General features: G+C 44.4%; 1 protein-coding gene and 1 long non-coding RNA gene across 5 annotated transcripts in view; one reads left to right on the forward strand and one right to left on the reverse strand.

Annotated features, from left to right (window-relative positions):
• LOC119976369 (collagen alpha-1(XII) chain-like) overlaps positions 1-22,648 on the reverse strand; it is a 370,037-nt gene that overhangs the window by 19,379 nt on the left and 328,010 nt on the right. For all 4 annotated transcript variants that reach the window (XM_038816870.1, XM_038816860.1, XM_038816879.1 and 1 more), the window contains 4 exons: positions 15,748-15,783; positions 14,606-14,672; positions 11,405-11,593; positions 116-193 (listed from right to left, as the gene is read on the reverse strand). In XM_038816870.1, the coding sequence (XP_038672798.1) occupies positions 116-193; positions 11,405-11,593; positions 14,606-14,672; positions 15,748-15,783 (370 nt within the window). The remainder of the gene's footprint in view (positions 1-115; positions 194-11,404; positions 11,594-14,605; positions 14,673-15,747; positions 15,784-22,648) is intronic.
• The window catches only part of LOC119976389, a 128,520-nt gene continuing 121,163 nt past the window's right edge, over positions 15,292-22,648 (forward strand). The window contains exon 1 of the long non-coding RNA XR_005462923.1: positions 15,292-15,528. This is a non-coding gene — a long non-coding RNA (uncharacterized LOC119976389). The remainder of the gene's footprint in view (positions 15,529-22,648) is intronic.

Below are 22,648 nucleotides of genomic sequence, written 5' to 3' on the forward strand. Positions count from 1 at the left end.
TGTATCCTTAACTCACTTGACACTCCGATAAACTTGGAGGAACAAAATCTTGTGTGTGATGTACATTGAACACTACGACCCATACAAATGTTTGGCCATACATGAAGCTACATACCAGGGGGTCCAGGTAAACCTCGTTGTCCTGGTTTCCCAATACCTTGACTGCCTTTTTCACCTTTTTCTCCTGGTGTTCCTATTAATGAAGAAGAAAAGGTGTGCCATTGAGAATGTGCTGTAACACTGAAATAGTCAAACAGTTTGTTAACAATGGAGGAAAAATTAAACAACAGGGCAATGATCTCTACTTCCAACATTGTTTTGTCATGCTGGAATAATAGCTGGAAATGAATCGTCAACCATCAGGATCCGCAAAGAACAAATCACCAGACTTAGAACAAAAAATTCCTATTCCTTTGTTAATTATATTTTCATTCAAAATAAACCCGAACCTGCAGTTCTTCTTATGATTGTAATAATTCAGGCCAAATAGTTTCCTTGAGACCAGTAGACCCACGAATAATCATAGATAGAAAATAGAGCAGGAGGCCATTCGGCCCTCCTAGCCTGCTCAACCATTCATTATGATCACGACTGATCATCTAGTTCAATACCCTGATCCTGCCTTCTCCCCCATATCCCTCGTTTCCTGTAGCCCCAAGAGTTGTATCTAATTCCTTCTTGAAATTACTCTTTTTGGCCTCAACTACTTTCTGTGACTGAATTCCGCAGATTCACCACTCTCTGGGTGAAGAAATTTCTCCTCACGTCAGTCATAGTTCTATAGTCTCTAGTTCTCTATTCCCCAACCTTGGGAAAAAGACTGATAGGTAGTCACCCTATCCATGCCTCTCATGATCTCAAACACCTCTATAAGATCACCCCTCAGTCTCCTACGCTCCAAAGAATAACGTCCTAACCTGTCCAATCTCTCCCTATAACATAGTCCCTTGAGTCCTGGCAACATCCTTGTAAATCTCTTCTGCACTTTTTCCAGTTTAATAATATCTTTCCGATAGCAAGGCAACCAAAACTGAACACGATGCGGCCTCACCAAGTCCAGTGCAACTGCAATATGACTTCCCAACCTCTATACTCAGTTCCCTAACTGATGAAGACCAGTATGCCAAAAGCATTCTTCACTGCCCTATCTGCTTGTGACTCCACCTTTAGAAAACCATGCACCTGAACTCCCAAGGTCCCCCTATTCCATGATACTCCCTAAGGTACTACCATTCACTGGGAAAGTACTACCTTGATTTGACTTTCCAAAATGCAACACCTCACACTTATCTGTGTTAAACTCCATTTGCCATTTCTCGGCCCACTTCCCCAGCTGATCAAGATCCTGCTGCAATTTTTGGTAACATTCCTCAATGTCAATACCACCTACTTTAGACATGATGTGGAGATGCCAGCATTGGATTGGGGTGAGCACAGTAAGAAGTCTTACAACACCAGGTTAAAGTCCAACAGGTTTGTTTCGAATCACTAGCTTTCGGAGCACTGCTCCTTCCTCAGTTGAATGAAGAGGTGGGTTCAAGAAACATATATATCGACAAAGTCAAAGATGCAATATAATACTTTGAATGCAAGACTTTGCAGGTAATTAAATCGACAGGTCCAGATGTAGCAACTGGAGAGAAGGATAATCTCATATTAAAGAGGTGTGAATTGCCTCAAGCCAGTACAGTTAGTAGGATTTTGCAAGGCCAGGCCAGATGGTTGGAGGGTGAATGTAATGCAACAGGAATCCAAGATCCCAGTTAAGGCCGCACACATGTATGCGAAACTTGGCTGTAAGTTTCTGCATGGCGATTCTGCGTTGTCGCGCGTCCTGAAAGCCGCCTTGGTGAAAGCTTACCCGAAGATCAGAGGCTGAATGCCCTTGACTGCTGAAGTGACCCCCTACCGGAAGGGAACATTCCTGCCTGGCGATTGTCGCGCAATGTCCGTTCATCCGTTGTCGCAGCTTCTGCATGGTCTCGTCAATGTACCACGCTTTGGGACATCCTTTCCTGCAGCGTATTAGGTAGACAACATTGGCCGAGTCGCACGAGTATGTACCACGTACCCGGTGGGTGGTGTTCTCACGTGTAATGGTGGTACCCACGTCGATGATCTGGCACGTCTTGCAGAGATTGCCTTGACAGGGTTGTGTGGTGTCGTGGTCGCTGTTTGAAGGTTGGGTAGTTTGCTGCAAACAATGGTTTGTTTGAAGTTGCGCGGTTATTTGAAGGCAAGTAGTGGGGGCGTGAGGTGACCTTGGCAAGATGTTCGTCTTCATTGATGATGTATTGAAGGCTGAGAAGAAGATGTTGCAGTTTCTCCGCTCCGGGGAAGTACTGGACCACGAAGGGTACTCTGTCAGTTGTGTCCCGTGTTTGTCTTCTGGGGAGGTCGGTGCATTCTTTTGCTGTGCCGTTGGAACTGTCGGAAGTTGAGTGCCATATCCCGTTCATACGAGGGCATCTTTCAGCATCTTGTAGATGTCTGTTACGCTCCTCCTCATCTGAACAGATCCTGTGTATACGGAGAGCTTGTCCATTGGGGATGGCTTCTTTAATGTATTTGGGGTGGAAGCTGGAGAAGTGGAGCATCGTGAGGTTATCTGTGGGCTTGCGGTAAAGCAAAGTGCTGAGATGACCATCCTTGATGGAAATGAGTGCGTCCAAGAATGCAACCAATTCTGGAGAGTAGTCCATGGTGGGTTTGATGGTGTCACCATGGAAGGTTGTGACTCGTGGTGTTCCACAGGGATCTGTGCTGGGGCCTCTGTTGTTTGTAGTATGCATAAACGAATTGGAGGAAAATGTGGCTGGTCTGATGAATAAGTTTGCGGATGACACCAAGGTTGGTGGAGTGGCAGAGAGTGTTCAGGATTGTCAGAGGACACAGCAGGACATAGATAGGTTGGAGACTTGGGCAGAGAAATTGCAAATGGAATTTAATCTAGACAAATGTTAGGTCATGCATTTTGGTAGGTCTAACGTTGGGGAATCCTCTATGCTATTTGCCACTCCACCAACCTTGGTATCATCCGCGAACTTACTAATCAGACCAGCCACATTTTCCTCCAAACCGTTTATGTACACTACAAACAACGGAGGCCCCAGCACAGATCCCTATGGAACACCACTAGTCACATTGTCACATAGAGGGGAAATATACGGTAAATGGCATAACTCTTAGGAATATACAAAGTCAGAGAGATCTGGGAGTGCAGGTCCACAGCTCTTTGAAAGAGGCAACACATATGGACAAGGTAGTCAAGAAAGCAGATGGAATGCTTGCTTTCATTGAGTGGGGTATCGAGTATAAAAACTGGCAAGTCATGGTACAGTTGTCTAGTTCGTCAGGCCGGACTTGGAATATTGTGCAAAGTCTGGTTGCCACACTACCAGAAGGATGTGGAGGCTTTGGAGATGGTGCAGAGGAGGTTTACAAGGCTGTTGCCTGGTCTGGAGGGTGTTAGCTCTGCGGATAGGCTGAATAAGCCCGGATTGTTTTCCTTAGAACGACGGAGGTTGAGGGATGACCTGATAGAGGATTATGAGGGGCATGGAATGAGTGGATGGGCAGGCACTCTTTCCCAGCGTGCAGGGGTGAGTCACTAGGGGACATAGGTTTAAGGTCCATGGGGCAAAGTTTAGAGGAGATGTGCGTAGCAGTTTTTTTACACAGAGGGTGATGAGTGCCTGGAACGCGTTGCCAGGCAGGTTGTGGAAGCAGAAACATTAACGGTGTTCAAAAGGCATCTTCACAAATTCATGGATAGGATGGGTATAGAGGGATACGCCTCAAGGAAGTGCTGAGGGTTTTGACTAAGGTTGATATGACCAGTACAGGCTTGGAGGGCCGAAGAGCCTGTTCATGTGCTGTATTGTTCTTTGTTCTCTCACAACTCGATTGTCAACTAATCCTTTCTCATTGCACAATACCCTGTCCAAGTTGGCCTGTTCCATTGTTAGTTCCTCAACGATGGAACTTGTTGCTTCAAGTTTTTAGGTGTCCAGATTACCAACAACCTGTCCGCCTCCCCATAACACTATAGTTAAGAAAGCCCACCAATGAAAACTTTCTCAGAAGACTAAGGAAATTTGTCATATCAGCTACGACTCTCACCAACTTTTACAAATGCACCATAGAAAGCATTCTTTCTGGTTGTATCACAGCTTGGTATGGTTCCTGCACTGCCCAGGACCGCAGGAAACTACAAAAGGTCATGAATGTAGCCCAGTCCATCATGGAAACCAGCCTCCCATCTATTGACTCTGTCTATAATTTCCGCTGCCTCAGAAAGGCAACCAGCATAATTAAGGACCCCACGCACTCCAGACATACTCTCTTCCACCTTCTTCCGTCAGGTAAAAGATACAAAAGTTTGAGCTCACGTACCAACCGATTCAAGAACAGCTTCTTCCCTACCGCCATCAGACTTTTGAATGGACATACCTCGTATTAAGTTGTTCTTTTCTCTACATCCTAGTTATGACTGTAACATTACATTCTGTAGTCTCTCCTTACTTCCCTATGTACGGGATGCGTTGTCTGTATAGCATGCAAGAAACAACACTTTTCACTGGATACTAATACATGTGAAAATAATAAATCAAATCAAAAATGATATTAAATCAAATCCATGTATTAGTCCTGAAAACTATCCAGAATACACTTCAGAAATTCCTCCTCCATTGCACTGTGACTAATTTAACTCAAAGTATATTACAGCACAGAAACAGGCCCTTCAGCCCTCCATGGCTGCGCCAATCATGCTGCCTGTCTAAAGTAAAACCTTCTGCACTTACAGTATCCCGATCCCTCTATTCCCATCCTATTCATTAAGATACCTCTGAAATGTCAATATCGCATCTGCTTCCACAGCCTCCCTTGGCAGCACATTCCAGAACTCAGCACCCACTGTGTAAAAAAAACCTGCCTCGCACAACTCCTCACAACTTTCACCCTTGCACCTTAAACCTATGCCCCCTAGTAGTTGACTTTTCCACCCTGTGAAAAAGCATCTGACTCTCCACTCATAATTTTGTAAACCTCTGTCGGGTCACCCCTCAACCTCCATCCTTCCAGTGAAAACAATCCGCGTTTATCCAACCTCTCCTCATAATTAAAACCCTCCATACCAGGTAACATCCTGGTAACCCTCTTCTCTACCTTCCTCAAAGCATCCACATCCTTCTGCCCGTGTGGTGACCAGAATTGTACGTAATATTCTAAATGTGGCCTAACCAAGGTTCTCAGTAGCTGCAGCATGGCTTGCCCATTTTTATACTCAATACCAATGAAGCCAAACATGCTGTATGCCTTCTTGTGGAGATGCCGGCGTTGGACTGGGGTAAGCACAGTAAGAAGTCTTACAACACCAGGTTAAAGTCCAACAGGTTTGTTGCAAACACGAGCTTTCGGAGCGCTGCTCCTTCCTCACCTGAGGAAGGAGCAGCGCTCCGAAAGCTCGTGTTTGAAACAAACCTGTTGGACTTTAACCTGGTGTTGTAAGACTTCTTAGTATGCCGCCTTGACTGCCTTATCCACCTGCGTTGCCACTTTCAGAGGTCTGTGGACCTGTACTCCCAGATCTCTCTGTCTGTCAATATTCCTAAGAGTTCTGCCATTTACTTCCAAAATACATTACGTCACATGTGTCCAGATTAAATTCTATCTGCCATTTCTCTGCCCAATTCTCCAACCGATCTAGATCCTGCTCTATCCTGACAATTCACTTCACAATCCGTAACTCCACCAACCTTTGTGTCGTCTCCTTTGTGTCGTTTCATGGACTCCTTTTAGCCCCTAAATCTTCTTGCTTAAGTTCCTCCCTATTTTCTTTATCTTCTTGAAACGAAATGAAAATCGCTTACTGTCACGAGTAGGCTTCAATGAAGTTACTGTGAAAAGCCCCTAGTCGCCACATTCCGGCGCCTGTCCGGGGAGGCTGATACGGGAATCGGACCGTGCTGTGGCCTGCTTGATCTGCCTTAAAAGCCAGCGATTTAGCTCAGTGAGCTAAACCAGCCCCATTCTTCATGGGCTTTGTCTATTCTCAGCTTTCTATACTTGATGAATGCGTCCTTTTTCTTTTTGACTCGGCTCGCAATATCCCTCGCTATCCAAGGTTCCCGAAACTTGCTGCACTTATCCTTCATCTTCACAGGAACATACCGGTCTTGAGTTCTAATCAATTGACGTTTGAAAGACTCCCACATGTCAGATGTTGATTCACCTCAAACAGCCACCCTGAATCTAAATTCTTCAGTTCCTGCCTTATGTTATTCTAATTAGCCTTCCCCTAATTTAGCACCTTCACCTTTGGGCTCCTGTTATCCTTATCCATGAGTACCTTAAGATGTACGGAATTATGGTCACTATTCCCAAAATGCTCCGCTACTGAAACTTTGATCACCTGGCCGGGCTCATTGCCCAATACCAGGTCTAGTACAGCTCCTTCCATAGTTGGTCTATCAACATATTGATTCAAGAAACCCTCCTGGATGCTCCTTACAAATTCTGCTCCATCCAAGCTTCTAGCACTAAGTGAATCTAGCACCCAGTCAATATAGTGGAAGTTAAAATCACCACCACAACAGCCCTGTTGTTTTTCCATCTTTCCAAAATCTGTCTACTTATCTGCTCCTCTATCTCCCACTGGCTGTTGGGCCTATGGTAAACCCCGAACGTTGTGATTGCACCCTTCCTATTCCTGGGCTCTACCCATATTTCCTCGCTACATGAGCCCTCTGAGGTGTCCTCCCTCAGTACAGCTGTGATATTCTCCTCAACCAGTAATCCAATTTCTCCACCCCTGTTACATCCCCCTCTAACCCCCCTGAACCATCTAAATCCTGAAACGTTTAGCTGCCAATCCTGTTCCTCCTACAACCAAGTCTCTGGATTTGCAACAACATCATAATTCCAAGTACTAATCCAAGCTCTAGGTTCATCTGCTTCACGATGAAACAAATGCACTTCAGATCACTATGTCGCTCTGTTCAGCAACATCTCCCTGCCTGCTTTTCCTCTGAGTCTCACTGGCCTCAGTCTCTAGTTCTCCCTCAGTTACTTCACTTGCTGACCTACTGCTCTGATTCCTGCACCCTGCCACACAAATTTAAACCATCCCGAGTAACGCAATCAAACCTCCCAGCCAGGATATTGGTGCACGTCCAGCTCAGGTGCAACCCGGCCTGCCCAAGAGTAGATCCCGCTGATCTAAATATCTGAAACCCTCCCTCCTACGCCAGCTCTTTAGTCACCTGTTTAACTGTACTATCTTCCTATTCCTAGCATTACTGGCATGTGGCAGAGGCAGTATTCCTGAGATTATAACCCTTTAGGTCCTGTTTTTTAACTTACTTCCAAACTCCCTGAATACCACCCTTTAGGACTTTGTCATTCTTCCTGCCTATGTCGTTAGTACCAATGTGTACCACGACTTCTGGCTGTTCACCCTTCCCCTTCAGAAAGCCCCATGCCCGTTCAGAGACATCCTTGACCCTGACACCAGGGAGGCAACATGCCATCCTGGAATCTCTTCAACGGTCACAGAATTGCTTATCTATGCCCCTGTCTTTAGAGTCCCCTATAACTACTGCTCGTCTGCGCTTTGACCCTCGCTACTGAACAACAGAGCCAGCCATGGTGCTCCCGCTCTGGCTGCTGCTGTTGTTTTCCCCCAATCGGCCACCCCCCTAAATACGCCAACTTTTGTACGCTATCCAAACTTAAAGGGGAATTGAAGAGACATTGTTTACACAAAGATGGACTGATTTTGGTCCTTCGGGGGATATGGGGGAGTTGAAGCCCAAAATCAGCCATGATCATAATGAATGGTAGAGCAGACTGAACAGGTTATCTGGTTTTAAAGAACAATACAGCACAGCAACAGGCCCTTCAGCCCTTCAAGCCTGCGCGACCATGGTATCTGCCTAAAATAAAACCTTATGCACTTACGGAGTCCGTATCCTTCCATTACCACCCTATTCATATATTTGGCTTGATGCCCCTTAAATGCTGCTATCGTACTTGTCCCACCACCTCCCAGGCAGCACGTTTCATATATTTACCACCCTCAGTGCAATAAACGTGTCTCGCACATCTGTTCTAAACTTTTCCCCCAGCACTGTAAACCTATGTCCCCGAGTACGTGACTCCTACCTTAGGAAAGAGCATCTGACTATCCACTCTGTCCATGTCACTCATAATCATGCAGACCTCTAGCAGGTCGCCTCTCAATCTCCATCATTCCAGTGAGAACAGACCGAGTTTATTTAACCTCTCCTCATATCCATACCAGGCAACATTCTAGTAAAGCACTTCTCTACCCTCTCCAAAGAATCCACATCCTTAGTATGGTAGTATGGCGACCAGAATTGTACACAATTGTATACAATATTCCAAATGAAGCCTAAATAAGGTACTGTGCAGCTGCAACATGACTTGCCAATTTTTATATTCAATGCCCCGACTGATGATGGCTGGCATGTCGTATGCCTTCTTGATCACCATATCCACATGCATTGCCATTTTCAATGATCGGTGGACATGCACACTCTCGCCTGTCAATACTCGCAAGAGTATTACCATTTACTGTGTAATTCCTACATGATTGGACCTTCCAAAGTGCATTATCTCGTACTTGTCCGGATTAAACTCCATCTGCCATTTGTCCACCCAAGACTCCAACCAGTTTATATCTTGCAGTATCCTCTGACAATTCTCTTCACGATACGCAACTCCAGCAATTTTTGTGTCATCTGCAAACGTACTAATCAGACCAGCCACATTTTCTTCCAAATCATTTATGTACACTACAAACAACAAAAGTCACAGAACTGACCCCTTTGGAATGCCGCTAGTCACATCCTTTCATTCAGAAAAGCACCCTTCTACTGCTACCCTCTGTATTCTGTGCCCAAGCTAGTTCTGTATCCAACTTGCCAGCTCTCCTCTAATCCCATGTGACTTCACCTTTTGTGACCATGAGGTACCTTGTCAAAGGCTTTATTGAAGTCCATGTAGACAACATCTACTGCCTTTCCGTCATCTATCATCTTTGTCACTTCCTCGAAAAACGCGATCAAATTAGTGAGGCACGACCTCCCCTGCACAAAACCATGCTATCCATCACTAATAAGTCCATTTGTTTCCAAATGTGAGTAAATCCTGTCTCTAAGAATATTTTCCAGTAATTTCCCTGTCACTGATGTAAGGCTCACCGGCCTATAATTTCCTGGATTATCCCTGCTGCCCTTCTTGAACAATGGAACCACATTGGCTACTCTTCAGACCTCTGGAACTTCACCTGCAGCCAATGAGTATACAAAGATTACTGTCAAGGTCCTAGCAATTTCCTCCCTTGCCTCCCTCAGTATTCTGGGGTAGATTCCATCAGGCCCTGGGGACTTATCTACTTCAATGCTTTTTAAGATGCCCAACACCTCTTTATTAATATCAACATGACTCAGAATATCTACATATTCTACCCTATGCTCCTCATGAAAATGAAATGAAATGAAAATCACTTATTGTCACGAGTAGGCTTCAATGAAGTTACTGTGAAAAGCCCCTAGTCGCCACATTCTGGCGCCTGTTCGGGGAGGCTGTTACAGGAATCGAACCGTGCTGCTGGCCTGCCTTGGTCTGCTTTCAAAGCCTTTCAAAGCCAGCGATTTAGCCCAGTGTGCTAAACAGCATCCATTAAATCCTTCTCTTTGGTGAATGGTGAGGCAAAGTATTCATTTAGTATCTTACCCATTTCCTCTGGTTCCATAAATAGATTCCCTCCAATATCCTTGAATGGACCAATCGTTTCTCTGGCTACCCTCTTGCTCTTTACATATGTATAAAATGCCTTAGGATTTTCCTTAATCCTGTTTGCCAATGACATTTCATGACCTCTTTTTGCCTTTCTAACTCCTATCTTAAGTTCCTTCCTGCTTGTTTTGTATTCTTCAAGGGCTTCATCTATCCTAAGCCTTTTAAACCTTACGAATGCTTCCTTTATCTTTTTGACAAGATTCATAATATGCCTCATTATACAGGGTTCCCTATACTTGCCACCCTTATTTTTTGTCCTCACAGGTACATGCCAATCCTGAATTCTAAACAACTGATATTTGAAAGCCTTCCACATGTCAGATGTTGATTTTTTCTCAAACAGCCTCACCCATTCAACACTCTCCAGATCCTCCCTAATGCTGTTGTAATTAGCTTTCCCCCAGCCTAACATCTTCACCTGAGGCCACTCTTGTCCTTATCCATAAGCAGCTTAAAACTTGCAGAATATAATCGCTGTTCCCAAAATGTTCTCCTACTGAAACTTTGATCACCTGGCCGGGCTCAGTCCCCAGCATAGGTCTAATAAGGCCCCTTCCCGAGTTCGGCTATTTACTTATTGTTTCAAGTAACCCTCCTAGACGCTCCTTCCAAATTCTTCTCCATTACTTTTCACTGTACCTCGGTACACGTGACAATAAACAAATCCAATCCAATCCAATCCATTCATTCCTCTATGAGCAAGTGTGTCCCAGTCAATTTAGGGAAAGTTAAAATCACCTACTGCAACAACCCTATTGTTTATGCATCTTCCCACGATCTGTCTGCATATCTGCTCCTCTATCTCCCACTGACTGTTAGGAGGTCTGTAGTAAACCCCAACATTGTGACAGCACCCTTCCTATTCCTGAGCTCGACCCATATCGCCTTCTGCCTGAACTCTCCAAGGTGTCCTCCCTCAGCACAGCTGTGATATTCTCCTTAAATATAATGCAACGACCACCTCTTTTGCATCTCTCTCTATCCTGTCTGAAGGATCTAAATCCTGGAATATTTAGTTTCCAATCCTGTCCCTTTTTCAACCAAGTTTCAGTAATAGCAACAACATCATAATTCCACATATTAATCCAAGCCCTCCGTTCATCTGTCTTACCTGAAATACTCCTCGCATTGAAACTAATGCACTTCAGCCCACTAGCCCCGCTGGGCTGAACAACCACTCCCTGTCTGCTCTTCCTCTTAATCTAACTGGCCTTAGTCTGTAGCTTTCCCTCAGTTATTTCTCCCACTGACCTACTGTGCTGGTTCCCCCCCCCCCCCCCCCCCGCCATTCCTCCTTATATGGAGGATGATTGGGGTCAGGAACACTGCCTTGGAAGAGTAAAGAGGCAAAGTCCTCATAACATTTAAAAAGTACTTGCATACGTATGTAAAATGCTGTAACCTACAGTTTTATTGACCAAGAGTAGGAAGTTAATCAGGTTGAATAGCTTTTATTCAACTGACATACATGCAAGACTGAATGGCTTCCTTCTATGGTATAAATGTCTGTGTGATTCAATGAAGTGTTTTAAATCGGGTAAGTACATTTAGAAGGTCTGGATTCAATGTCTCGTACCTCTGTCACCTGGTCTGCCTTGATCAGCAGGTGTTCCTGGGAATCCTGGTGGACCCGGAGGCCCGCTTTCTCCTACTTCTCCATTTGTACCTGGTTGCCCAGGTGGCCCGGGTGGCCCAGCAACAGCCCGATTGGAGTAGTAACCATTGGGGATCTGGTTTATCAATGAATTCACTCTCCTCATATGATCTGCAAAATTAAAAGACAAAACTTAACAACATCTCACCCAGCAGCTGATTTCTGAATCAGATTTTGTTTTCTGCCACAATTCATGATTCTGACCATCTCCAAGCGAAATGTCGTGACATGGTACATGGAGGGTACAATTATCAACCTGACGTCTTGGCCGGAATTCTCTGCCGTTGGGATTCTCTTTTCCTGTGTCGTCATCCCCACTGCCCCTGGCCACCTGGTTTTCCGCCTTCACTGGGAAATCCATTGACAAACATCTGGGAGACCAGAGAATCCCGCCTATGTTCTTGGCAAACACTGACAGCATCAAATGATGTGTTTATTCCAATTAACTGCTTAAACAATAAACATGCACCATTCATTGACTGTGCAGGAAAAATAACAGAATAAAGGCGGGAATCTCTCTTAGCCGAAATTGAGATGTGTGATTGGTCGGAGAATGCCTTCCGATGCCAAAATCACAGCAGCTGCCGATTTGACACCAAATTGCAATGCTCCTCGAAAACAGCGTCAATACATTTCACTCCACACGTAGAGTAGACACTGTTTGCATATCATTAGTGTTATAACCTGCCTGCTTACCATTGGCTGGGGACTAATGACAATCCCACAATCCTGTGGGAGTATGAGCTTCCCCAATGAGGGGGGTGGAGAAATCATTAGCAGACTCCCTGCATAAATAGAGCTGGCCAGTTTGGAACTAGGGAGAGAGGAGTTTGGCAGCAAGAGAAGTTGTTGCTGCTGTTGTATATATATATGTTAATTTGTAAATAAATGTTATTTCTTTGTATCCTGGAAACTCGTGCTGGATTCTTCGTGGCCCTCACAAAAAATTAGTGGGCCCAATCTGGTATTCTCCGGGGCCAACGCGATTCTCCACCTCTGATGGGCAGAGTTCCCGACGGCGTGGTCACGAAAGTCCACATATTCTGCTTGGCGTCAGCACTTAGGGTGGGTTTCTCCGATCGCCGAAATCGCATTCAGTGATGGGGCAGAAAATCCCTTTTGACGCTGAAATTGGGGCGGTGCCTGTTTTCAGATGCTCTTCCCCCTCCAAAACAGCATCATTGGTGAGTCCACTGCATGCCATTGAGACAGCCTCAGGACGTCACCTGAAGGCCCTCCCCTATGCGCCCCCCCCCCCCCCCCCCCGATGGGCCAACTTCCCGACAGAGTGGATCACTTGTGGCCTGAGGTTGCATCAACCTCGCGTGGCGGCTGCAAACTGTGTCCAGCGCTGCCACAATTTGGCGGGTGGGGGGGGAGCCGTTCCACTGGCTGGGGGGCTTTGGTGGGGGCTGAGGGCCTGGTTGGGGGGGGATCCAGGGGTGGCGAGGGTGGTTACAGGTGGGTACTATCTGGCAAGCTGGGTCCACGCGCAGCCGGTGCCATGTTGTATGGCGCGACGGCTGCAGGTCACCACCGTGCACATGAGCGGCCATGGCAATTCTCTGGCCGTTTCTGTCACAAACGTCGGAGTTTTATGTGGTGTGGCTGCTAGCCCACCACTGGGTGGAGCATCGGTGTGGAGGCGGTGCTGACCTTTTTGTCGTAGGACTAGACACATGCTCCGGACATGCTGTGCATGGTATGCAACATGCTGTGAGCTTTGAGAGGTTGCCAACCCTTAGCCCACATGGGGTTAATCTTGGGATAAAGCTGGTAATTAAGGCAAACACATTCCAAAATGTGCACTTTACCTAATCATCTTATCAAAAATGAGCATACTTACAGTGTCTAAGAAAAGTCATTAAGTCATTGAATATACGGATTATGAATGTCTTTTGTCCAGCCAAACAAGAGTCATTCACGAATATAAATATGTAGATATATTTCAGACTAACTATAAAATATATATATCTCTAACACTACTGGTTCTGAAAAAGTTACCCAAAGAATTGTCTATGTCTTTCCTACACTTAAGCAGGACTGTGTGCCAAGAAATTGATGTATGTTCAATTAATTTTGCTGCACATCCTAACATGAGTCAAAGGCTGTCATGCAAACAACTTCATGTATTTATTTAATTATCTTTGTTTTTACTGTTCTTTTATTATGTAAATTCCTGCAAACATTTTCTGCAATTCACTAATCCTGATCTGCAGTTTTTTTTATGTGCAGGAAGAGAAAAAGACCTTGCTTTCTGTATCATCGTTCTCAACCTCAGTATGTGCCAAAGCACTACAGAGCTAATGAATGTAGTCTCAGTTTTAATAAAGGAGGCCAATTAGCACACAGCTAAATCTCACAAAGTGAAAAAGGGAGAACTTTGAGCAGCATGCTCCCTTTTTGTACCATGCTGTGTGCTGCCAATCATTGCTGGAGGGTTAATTGTAATAGGTTCTCATTTCCTGCTTCTGACTCGAGGGACCCACAAAACACTTCAAATATTGCCAGAGGCATAGGGCTTGCCTGCATTTTGGTTTGTGGGCAGCAGAATGCCAGTATAGATATGCTGTTTGAATTTGGTCCTCCCAGCCAAGTCCCTTTTGCCTACCTATCATGACAGAAGATTACCGTCTATTTTTACATATTTTTCATTTTTAATGTGTTTGTGCAGCCTTTTCCTGTCCTCTAAGAAATCTATCAATAAAATGAGAAATCAAGGTTCACACAAACAAAATTTATATTTGACCTGTCAGCTAATCATTTTCTAGAGGAGAGTTTACCAGTGACTCAACTTGCAGGAAAAGGCTTGGCCTGATTGCAAGAATTAAATAATTAGATTGAAAGGTGATACGTAATACCCAGATATGTGACAATATGATGTTTCAGGCAACTGACAGCAAACCTCAGTCGTGTGGCATGAGACGGAAAGTATGAGTGCAGGCAGCTAAATTATGTGTAATGCTCCCCTGCCCCCACCCGGCTCACAGATACACAAGACTGTACATCAGGTAACACTGATTGTTGACTCAAGTGCAGGAAACCAGGAACACCACAAACCACTTCCAGCTCTCGGCCACAAAAACCCTGTGGTTTCTTTTGGCAACTGTCAGTTGGACTCACTGTTCATCAGCTGCTCACAGACTTGTCTTGAAATTGCTCTCATCATGTTCTGAGGGGCGAACTCACCCTAGAAAGGTTAAAAAAGAAACCGCATATATCACTCATTCCGTTAAATCCAGATTTTAAAATCTGGCATTTAGATAGCATCTTTCACAACCTCAATATATTTCAAAGTAATTTACAGCCAAAGTAGCACTTTTGACATATTGTCACATTGTATTGTTGGCATCAATTTTCACACAACAAGCTCCCACAAACAGCAATTATGTTTTGGCTAAAGGGTGAATTTTGGTCAGCAAACCAATGAGAAGTATGCACCAGAGAGAAGACACAGCCTTCCTTTATCTGAAAAATTATGACCCTCACAGTGCAGCATCCTCAGAGGGGGTACTGGAGTGTTAGCAAAGATTATGGACTAAGATCACTGAGGGGCTTGAACTCACAAGCTTGTTACTCAGATGTAAGTATAAAGTCAATGGTAAAGGAAACCCATCCATGACCAATTTCATCGCAAAGAGTTGAAAAGCAGTCAGATTGATCTCTTGTTCGTTATAGCTTTTTGCATGGTACTCTACAAAATTTTTATTTTTTTGTTTGTTGCCCATCCATAATTTATCTTGAACTGAGAAATTGGTTCGGCCATCTTTTTTCAGAATGCAGACAAGAGTCAACCACTTGTAGTCACAGTTACATGTAGACTAAGTAAAGACAACAAATTTCTGTCCCTAAAGGGCATTAGTGCTGTGTTTTTGTGATAATCAACAACTGTCATCATGAGACTTTTAATTCCAGCTTTTTATCTCATTCAAATTGCACAATCTTCTCAGCCCTTATTGTCCTTGAAGTGAGTGGCTTGAAAGGCCATTTCAGGAGGCAGTTAAGAATCAACATCGGGGTCTGGAGTCACATAAAGGCCAAAACAGGTAAGACCTTAGTGAACCAGATAGGTTTGTATCAGTTATCAAGATCACCACAACTGACACTAGCTCAACCTTCCAAATTTATTAATTTAAATTCCATCAGCCGCCATGGTGGGATTTGAACCCAAGGTATTTTGACCGAAGAGCATTAGCCTTTGGATTATGAGTCCAGTTATGTTACCCCTAACTGGAGAATAAAATCTCCTAACTCTCGACACTTACCCGGTCACCTTTCTCTCCCTTTGGGCCTATTGGTCCCTATGCAAGAAAAAAAACAAAAAATAAATGATTTGAATTGCATTATAGTTCAAAATGTTATCATTTTGGTTTTGACCTGAAAACATTCAGGGGTTCACAATGGAGGTTTACCCAGTGCCTACTGCTTCCAATGTAGGTAATATGCAAACTTTGTACTGCCTGTTAATTTAAATTATTGCAGGGTTTAACCAGGGCTATGCACACTGTTGAGTAGCTACAAACCTGAGGAAGAGTTGTAAAATTGTGAAAGGCTGGCATGAGTTAAAGCTAGCATTAATTACTTAGAGGAATTTTGCACCTCCTGAAGTAAAAGTGCATTCTGGCCGAAGCAAGTGTTGGAATTAATTATAAAATTAATTTGATGTAAGGAACATTTCATAAATGCACAACAAAGCAGAGAGTTGGATGCAAGATTTTCTGAAGCTTCATTGAATACCTTAGTGCAGGAAGTGGCAATCTATCCACAGCTGGCTATGAGGTTTTCCAAATAAATTTAGTGGAGGCAGTGGGACCAAATAGCCATGGCGTTAAATACAAGTAGTTGAAACCCTTGGACCTGGATGCAGAGCCAAAGGTTCATTGAACTCACAAATAGTCAAGGTGAATAAAAGTTCAAATGCCATATTGCAACAGCTGCACAACTGGCCTCATACACTGGATGCAATGCTGAAAGAAGTTCATGGATCTCACATGAATGTTTAAGTTCAAGAATACGTCTTCAACTGACATATCCTACCAACTTATAAACTAGCCTCACGCACTGCTCCATGCACCATAACTCACCAACCAACAATCTCCACCAGTCATGACTCATAGCTTCACTTCAACTTTACACTCATTACTGCTGCAAGCTTCACGTCTGCGTCTCACACAGATTGCATGCACTGCTTGATATTCAACCATGACAGCCAGATCACACCATACTCACTCACACACTTTTCCTTCATCTTGTAGGACAAGGTGGCACATAACTGAAGGAAGCAACATTTATTGGTGGGGGTGAGGCAAGATTGCATGTTCATTCGTCACCATTGGAGTGGTCATAGCTGAGGCCATAGCCCATGTGGGACTGAAACCGTCACAACTGATTGTATCGTGACACAATCTCCTTCATACATCTCATTTCACCCTTATCCCCCAATCTGTTCTGACACACAAGCTAAAGATGGTGTAAGCATGCTTCCCTACATTTACCAAATTTTCTTGGATCCCATGGGCTCTGACCTTCGCAATCAGTCTCCCAGCCTTGATGAAGTCCAAGTAGACTTGACGTTGGAAATTTCTGTTCCCACAAGTATTCCAGTGGTGTGGTGCAGCTTCAATGGGAAATCACATTGACAAGTGGGGAAGAGAGAATCCCGTTGCTGGGAAATGGCACACTGCCGAGAAACATATGGCCAGGGAACCAGAGAATTCAGCCCCTAAATTTATTAAAATCGGGCCTTTCCCCAGTTTAGAATTTTGACTTTAGGCCCACCCTTGTCCTTTTCCATAACAATCTTGAATCTAACAGAGTCACGATTGCTGTCTGCAAAATGCTCCCCCATTGGTAATTCAAACACTTGCCCGACTTTGTTCCCTAAAATTAAGTCCCGGGCCACCCCCTCTCTTGTAGGAACTTCTATGTACAGGCTCAAAAAACTCTCCTGGATGCGTTTTCAGAATTCCGTTTTCTCTAAGCTTTTCACATCATTACTACCCCAGGTAATGCTGGGGAAGTTGAAACACCCACTGTCACCACCATATTTCTTTTACACTTGCTTACTGCCAGGAGCTGGTGCTGTTCATGGTCATGCCTTTTTGCCAGAGCTGGTCCAAGCATCCTGTAAGGTTATCTGTAATTGCTCATAATGAAAGAGAGGTTGGATAAGCTTGGGTTGTTTTCGCTGGAGCAGAGAAGACTGAAGGGCAACCTGATTGAGGTGTACAAGATTATAAGGGGCATGGACATAGTGGATAGGGAGCAACTGTTCCCCTTAGTTTTTTTAAATAAATTTAGATTACCCAATTATTTTTTTCCAATTTAGCGTGGCCAATCCACCTACTCTGCACATTTTTGGGTTGTGGGGGTGAAACCCACACAGACACGGGGAGAATGTGCAAACTCCACACGGACAGTGACCCAGAGCCAGGATCAAACCTGGGACCTCAGCGCCGTGAGGCGGTTGTGCTAACCACTAGGCCACCGTGCTGCCTCTGTTCCCCTTAGTTGAAGGGTCAGTCACAAGGGGACACAAGTTCAAGGTGAGGGGCAGGAGGTTTGGGGGGATTTGAGGAAAACCATTTTACTCAGAGGATGGTGACAATCTGGAATGTGTTGCCTGCGAGGTTGGTAGAGGTGGGTTGCTTCACATCCTTTAAATGTACCTGGATGAGCACATCATAACATTCAAGTCTATGGTCAAGTGCTGGCAAATGGGATTAGGTAGGCATGTCATGTGTCGGTGCAGATCTGATGTGCCAAAGGGCCTCTTCTGCACTGTATTATTTTGTGATTCTGCAAAAATCATCAGCCTTACATCAATAATGCTGCAACCTCTGAGGGAACATGGATAGGAGCAGTAGAACAGGAAAATGCACATAAAATATAGATGCTGAAGCAGTGCACCAGGGTGGCACCATTTGTGTACAATATGGCATGGTTTTGTTCATAAATTTCATTTAGAATGTTTATTTTATGCTGGTTTTTATTTTTGCGTTATGACCAAGCAAACAGATCATTTTCACATATTGCCAATTAACCAAGCATTGGACTGTTTGTACACAATCGCCTCTTTTATAGGCTACTCCAAAGTCCTCATTTGTGTCCTCTGTATCCAAACTCGTGTGTGATCATTTTGACATTGGTGCTTTAACAAACTACAATTCTGTGCTTCTTATAATTCAATGGAAATCCATTTCTAAACCCCTCTGTTTTTTGTTGCAACACCCTGGACCAGTGTGCAGTCAATTCCAGTCCCAATTGACTCAGAGTCACAACACAATTGAATTAACCAATAATTCTCAGAAAAATACCAAAGTCTTTGGCCCTTGGTTGCTCTATAATTACAGTCACTAGATGTTTACATTTAATCACAATTACTTTTTAATTATAACAAGAACTACAATGAAATATGCAGCAAATACAACTGGCTAATTGTTATTTACTTCCATATCCCCATGTTAACTTGCCCCACCCATTACACACACACAAGACAGACAAACACAGAGGGGGAGAGAGGGGTGAAAATAATTAGGATGAAAGCCAAAAGATAAGCAACAGAAGTCTCCGTCGCCGAATTCTCTGGTCTGCCGGCAGCGCACCAATACCCCAGGTTTCCCAATGGCGTGGGGTAGACACAATGGGGAATTCCATTGGCCTACTGTGGGAGCAGAGAATCTAGCTGCTGGTGATGGCGCGCTGTGCCAGAAAATGCGCCTGGAAGACCAGAGAATCTAGCCCAAGAGTCTTTGTTTCAGATGGTTGTTCCGAGTGCCTAGTTCCTGGGCTTTCAGTTCAAGATTTCTGCTTTCCAGTCTGTCATGGTGTTCACTGTAGATTCATTCAGGTCTCTGCAGTTTCAGAAATACAGCAGCTCACAGTATTTTTGAAGAAAACGCAAAGGCGAAAGAGGTGTTTTTCTGTCTGTCCAGGTCAAACTCTGCTTTCCTAATTCTCTGGAAATAATCCAATTCAGGCAGGATCCAATCAACTCTTATTTCCAGGCAGAATATGGTTTTTGGCCAATTCATGGGCCATCAGTCAATCAATTGAACCGAGTCCCACCCCATCTCTCGGTTGCTCATTCACTACATGCTTGATTTAAAGACACATGTCCATTAAGCATCCATGGATCAAAATGACAACAGCAAAAGTAAAGAAAGGGGATGTAAGGGAATCAGCAGGGAGGACCTTTACACTTGCTATCTTCACCTTGAAAGCATTTTTTGAATCCAACAATTAACCAGACCTTTAATTAACCCTGTGAATACATGCTCTTTTGATTTTCTTCTTATTCCTTCGTGAGGCATCCTAGACCTACCTTTTCATATGTAATAGCAGCTTTCTAAATTCAGGTATGTTGATGCCATGGTTTGGGTTAATTTGAGGTGGGGACCTGTATGCTGGGATCAGGTGAATGCTCTGATCCCACACTGTGCTGGGAAAAATCACAACTTAATTTTTGTAGGTATCGCTAATTATTAACCACAGAGAGCATTTACTGATCAATTAAGGACAGCAGGCCTGCTCCAGAGGCTGGATAGCCAATAGGAGGCCCTCCAGAAATGACTGATGGGCAACCCTGCCATCCAAGTTGGGAGCTGGCAATGCCTACACGGAGAGAAATAACAGAGAGAGAAAGTGCTCCATAATGGAGGCACTCTCTGAAGACCAAGTAAAAGGGAATGTTTAAAAATAGCTACAGCTACCAAGGCACGGAGGGTAGATAGATGTGGCCTGATGACCAAAGCAAGTGGTGATTTTGAGACAAAGTGCGGTGGCAAATAGCTTCGGCCCCACCACACTCATTTCACTCTCCTCAGCTCACCTGTCTTCACGAGAGGGGAAAGTCTCAATATAAAGGCTGTTCCTCGATTCAAACACCTGCGAGGTGCACATGTCCCATATGGACTTCTACCCACTACATCTGGAGACTTTGTGGAACTCGTTCCAGTAAACATGTGGTGTCCCTTTGACTCCCTTTGTGAGCTTTTCATGCAGTCTTACCTTCCCTCTGTCTTCAATTGTTCGTCTTCTTCATTCACCTCCTTTCCCCTCTGCTTGCTCTCACCCTTCCCACCTCAGCCCCTGCCTGCCACAGCCCTCCTTCAACATTGCCCCTCCTTTGTCTTTTATCAGGCCACAAGAACCCCCACCTCTCTGCCACCCACCCCCCTTCTCCCATTCTTTCCACTTCACCTTTGGTCAAATTTCAGTCCTTTACTGTGATGGCTGCATGAGTGCCGCAGCACAGAGCTGTCCAAATAGACACTGCTGTGTGTCACCAGGGAGAAGGAGACCCCTGTACTCCCCAGTCCCAGGTGCAGTACTGAACTGTGACGCAGGAGAGTACCGTGACAGCATGGTGCTGTCCATGAAGACCAGCTTGGCATGGAGATGGAGGCAGCAACCAGTCATAGAATCATAGAATTTACAGTGCAGAAGGAGGCCATTCGGCCCACCGAGTCTGCACCGGCTCTTGGAAAGAGCACACTACCCAAGGTCAACACCTCCCCCTATCCCAATAACCCAGTAACCCCACCCAACACTAAGGGAAATTTTGGACACTAAGGGCAATTGATCATGGCCAATCCACCTAACCTGCACATCTTTGGACTGTGGGAGGAAACCGGGGCACCCGGAGGAAACCCACGCACACACGGGAAGGATGTGCAGACTCCGCACAGACAGTGACCCAAGCCGGAATTGAACCTGGGACCCTGGAGCTGTGAAGCCATTGTGCTATCCACAATGCTACCGTGCTGCCCAAGTCTGTCCCGGCAGAGTGATGAACAGTGCATCAGGAGCAGTGCAGTAATTTGGCAGTGTTGTGCTCACACTGAAATCTCTGATGAACTGAGGACTGCCTTATGCATGCCACCCTTTAGCAATCGGGTTTAATGCTGAAATTGTTTCCAGCTGACATGGCACAAGATTGGAAAGCCTGACAGGACACCAGCGGGCACCTGGTTTCATAAGCATTCATGAAATGCAAATTGCAATCATACCACCTGTCAGTGGGATGACCGACCGGCAATTAAACTGCCACTGGGAATATTGTAATGTGATTTTACACCAGTGGGTTTCTGACATTTTGGCTCCCACCACATTACATTCTCCATACCAGGTTGAAAGAATTTGGTCTACATAGTTTCAGCCTAAATCTATGGGATTGGAATAGTTTAGTGCAGTATTTCAAATGATTGGGGTGATATTCTCCAATCACTATTTGTACTGAACGGGCAAAAGAATTTCACCACAATGAATTAATCAGTTCATTGCAAATATCACAGAGAAACTTCACCACTGCATGTTCATGAACTCATTGTAAATATTACAGAACTACCACAACAATGCGTTAATCACTTCACCGTAAGTTGATTGATTGAAAGTTCATCAATTCATTACCAATAATGCACAGAGGAACTACACCCCAGCATGTTGATCGAATCATAGCAAATGTTACACTGAGGAACTTTATTTCAGAATACTATTCAATTCAACTTGAAACTTAAAGAGCCAGTTAGTCAATTCATTACAAATACCACACAGGGGAAATTCAGCTGAATACACTGACTAACAATAGGTCCTCAGAAGAATACTTCCCAAGAGAGCACTGAGTTTATTGAGGAAGTGTGAGGAGATCTTTGCTTCATGGAACTGAAAAGTTACCAAAACAACTTCATTGATCAATTTGTGGTCCACATTACCATATGCAACTTTCTACATTTTTCGATGATAGAACTATATCTGGAAGCCAGTCTGAAATCCTGGAACATGACACTAATTTTCCTATGAGAATCTACTGCAGAGCTTCAAACCTTTCTCAATCCAACCAACAAAAATAAATTAATCCACAAAGAACGAGATTCCTAATGTGAAGCAGCTGTTAAATTCAAAAGTCTATTTTATGATTATTGCTCTTTGATATTTGCAATTTAGGCTAATGTCATATTTCTAAATGTTCTGGATGGCCAATAAATGCTGGCATTACTAGTGATACCCATATCCCAAAAGTGAATTTCAAAATAATCACAGCATGAAAGACATGCTAAGGAATGAGCAGCCTGAATTACCTCCTGTCAAGATTCTGCCAACGATATCAACAGTCCATCTACTTCACAGTGTTGATGAGGAATTAACTGCTCAAGGTCTGGGTCAATG

This window comes from Scyliorhinus canicula, chromosome 1 (genome assembly GCF_902713615.1).
Source record: "Scyliorhinus canicula chromosome 1, sScyCan1.1, whole genome shotgun sequence".
Classification (NCBI taxonomy): Eukaryota; Metazoa; Chordata; class Chondrichthyes; order Carcharhiniformes; family Scyliorhinidae; genus Scyliorhinus; species Scyliorhinus canicula.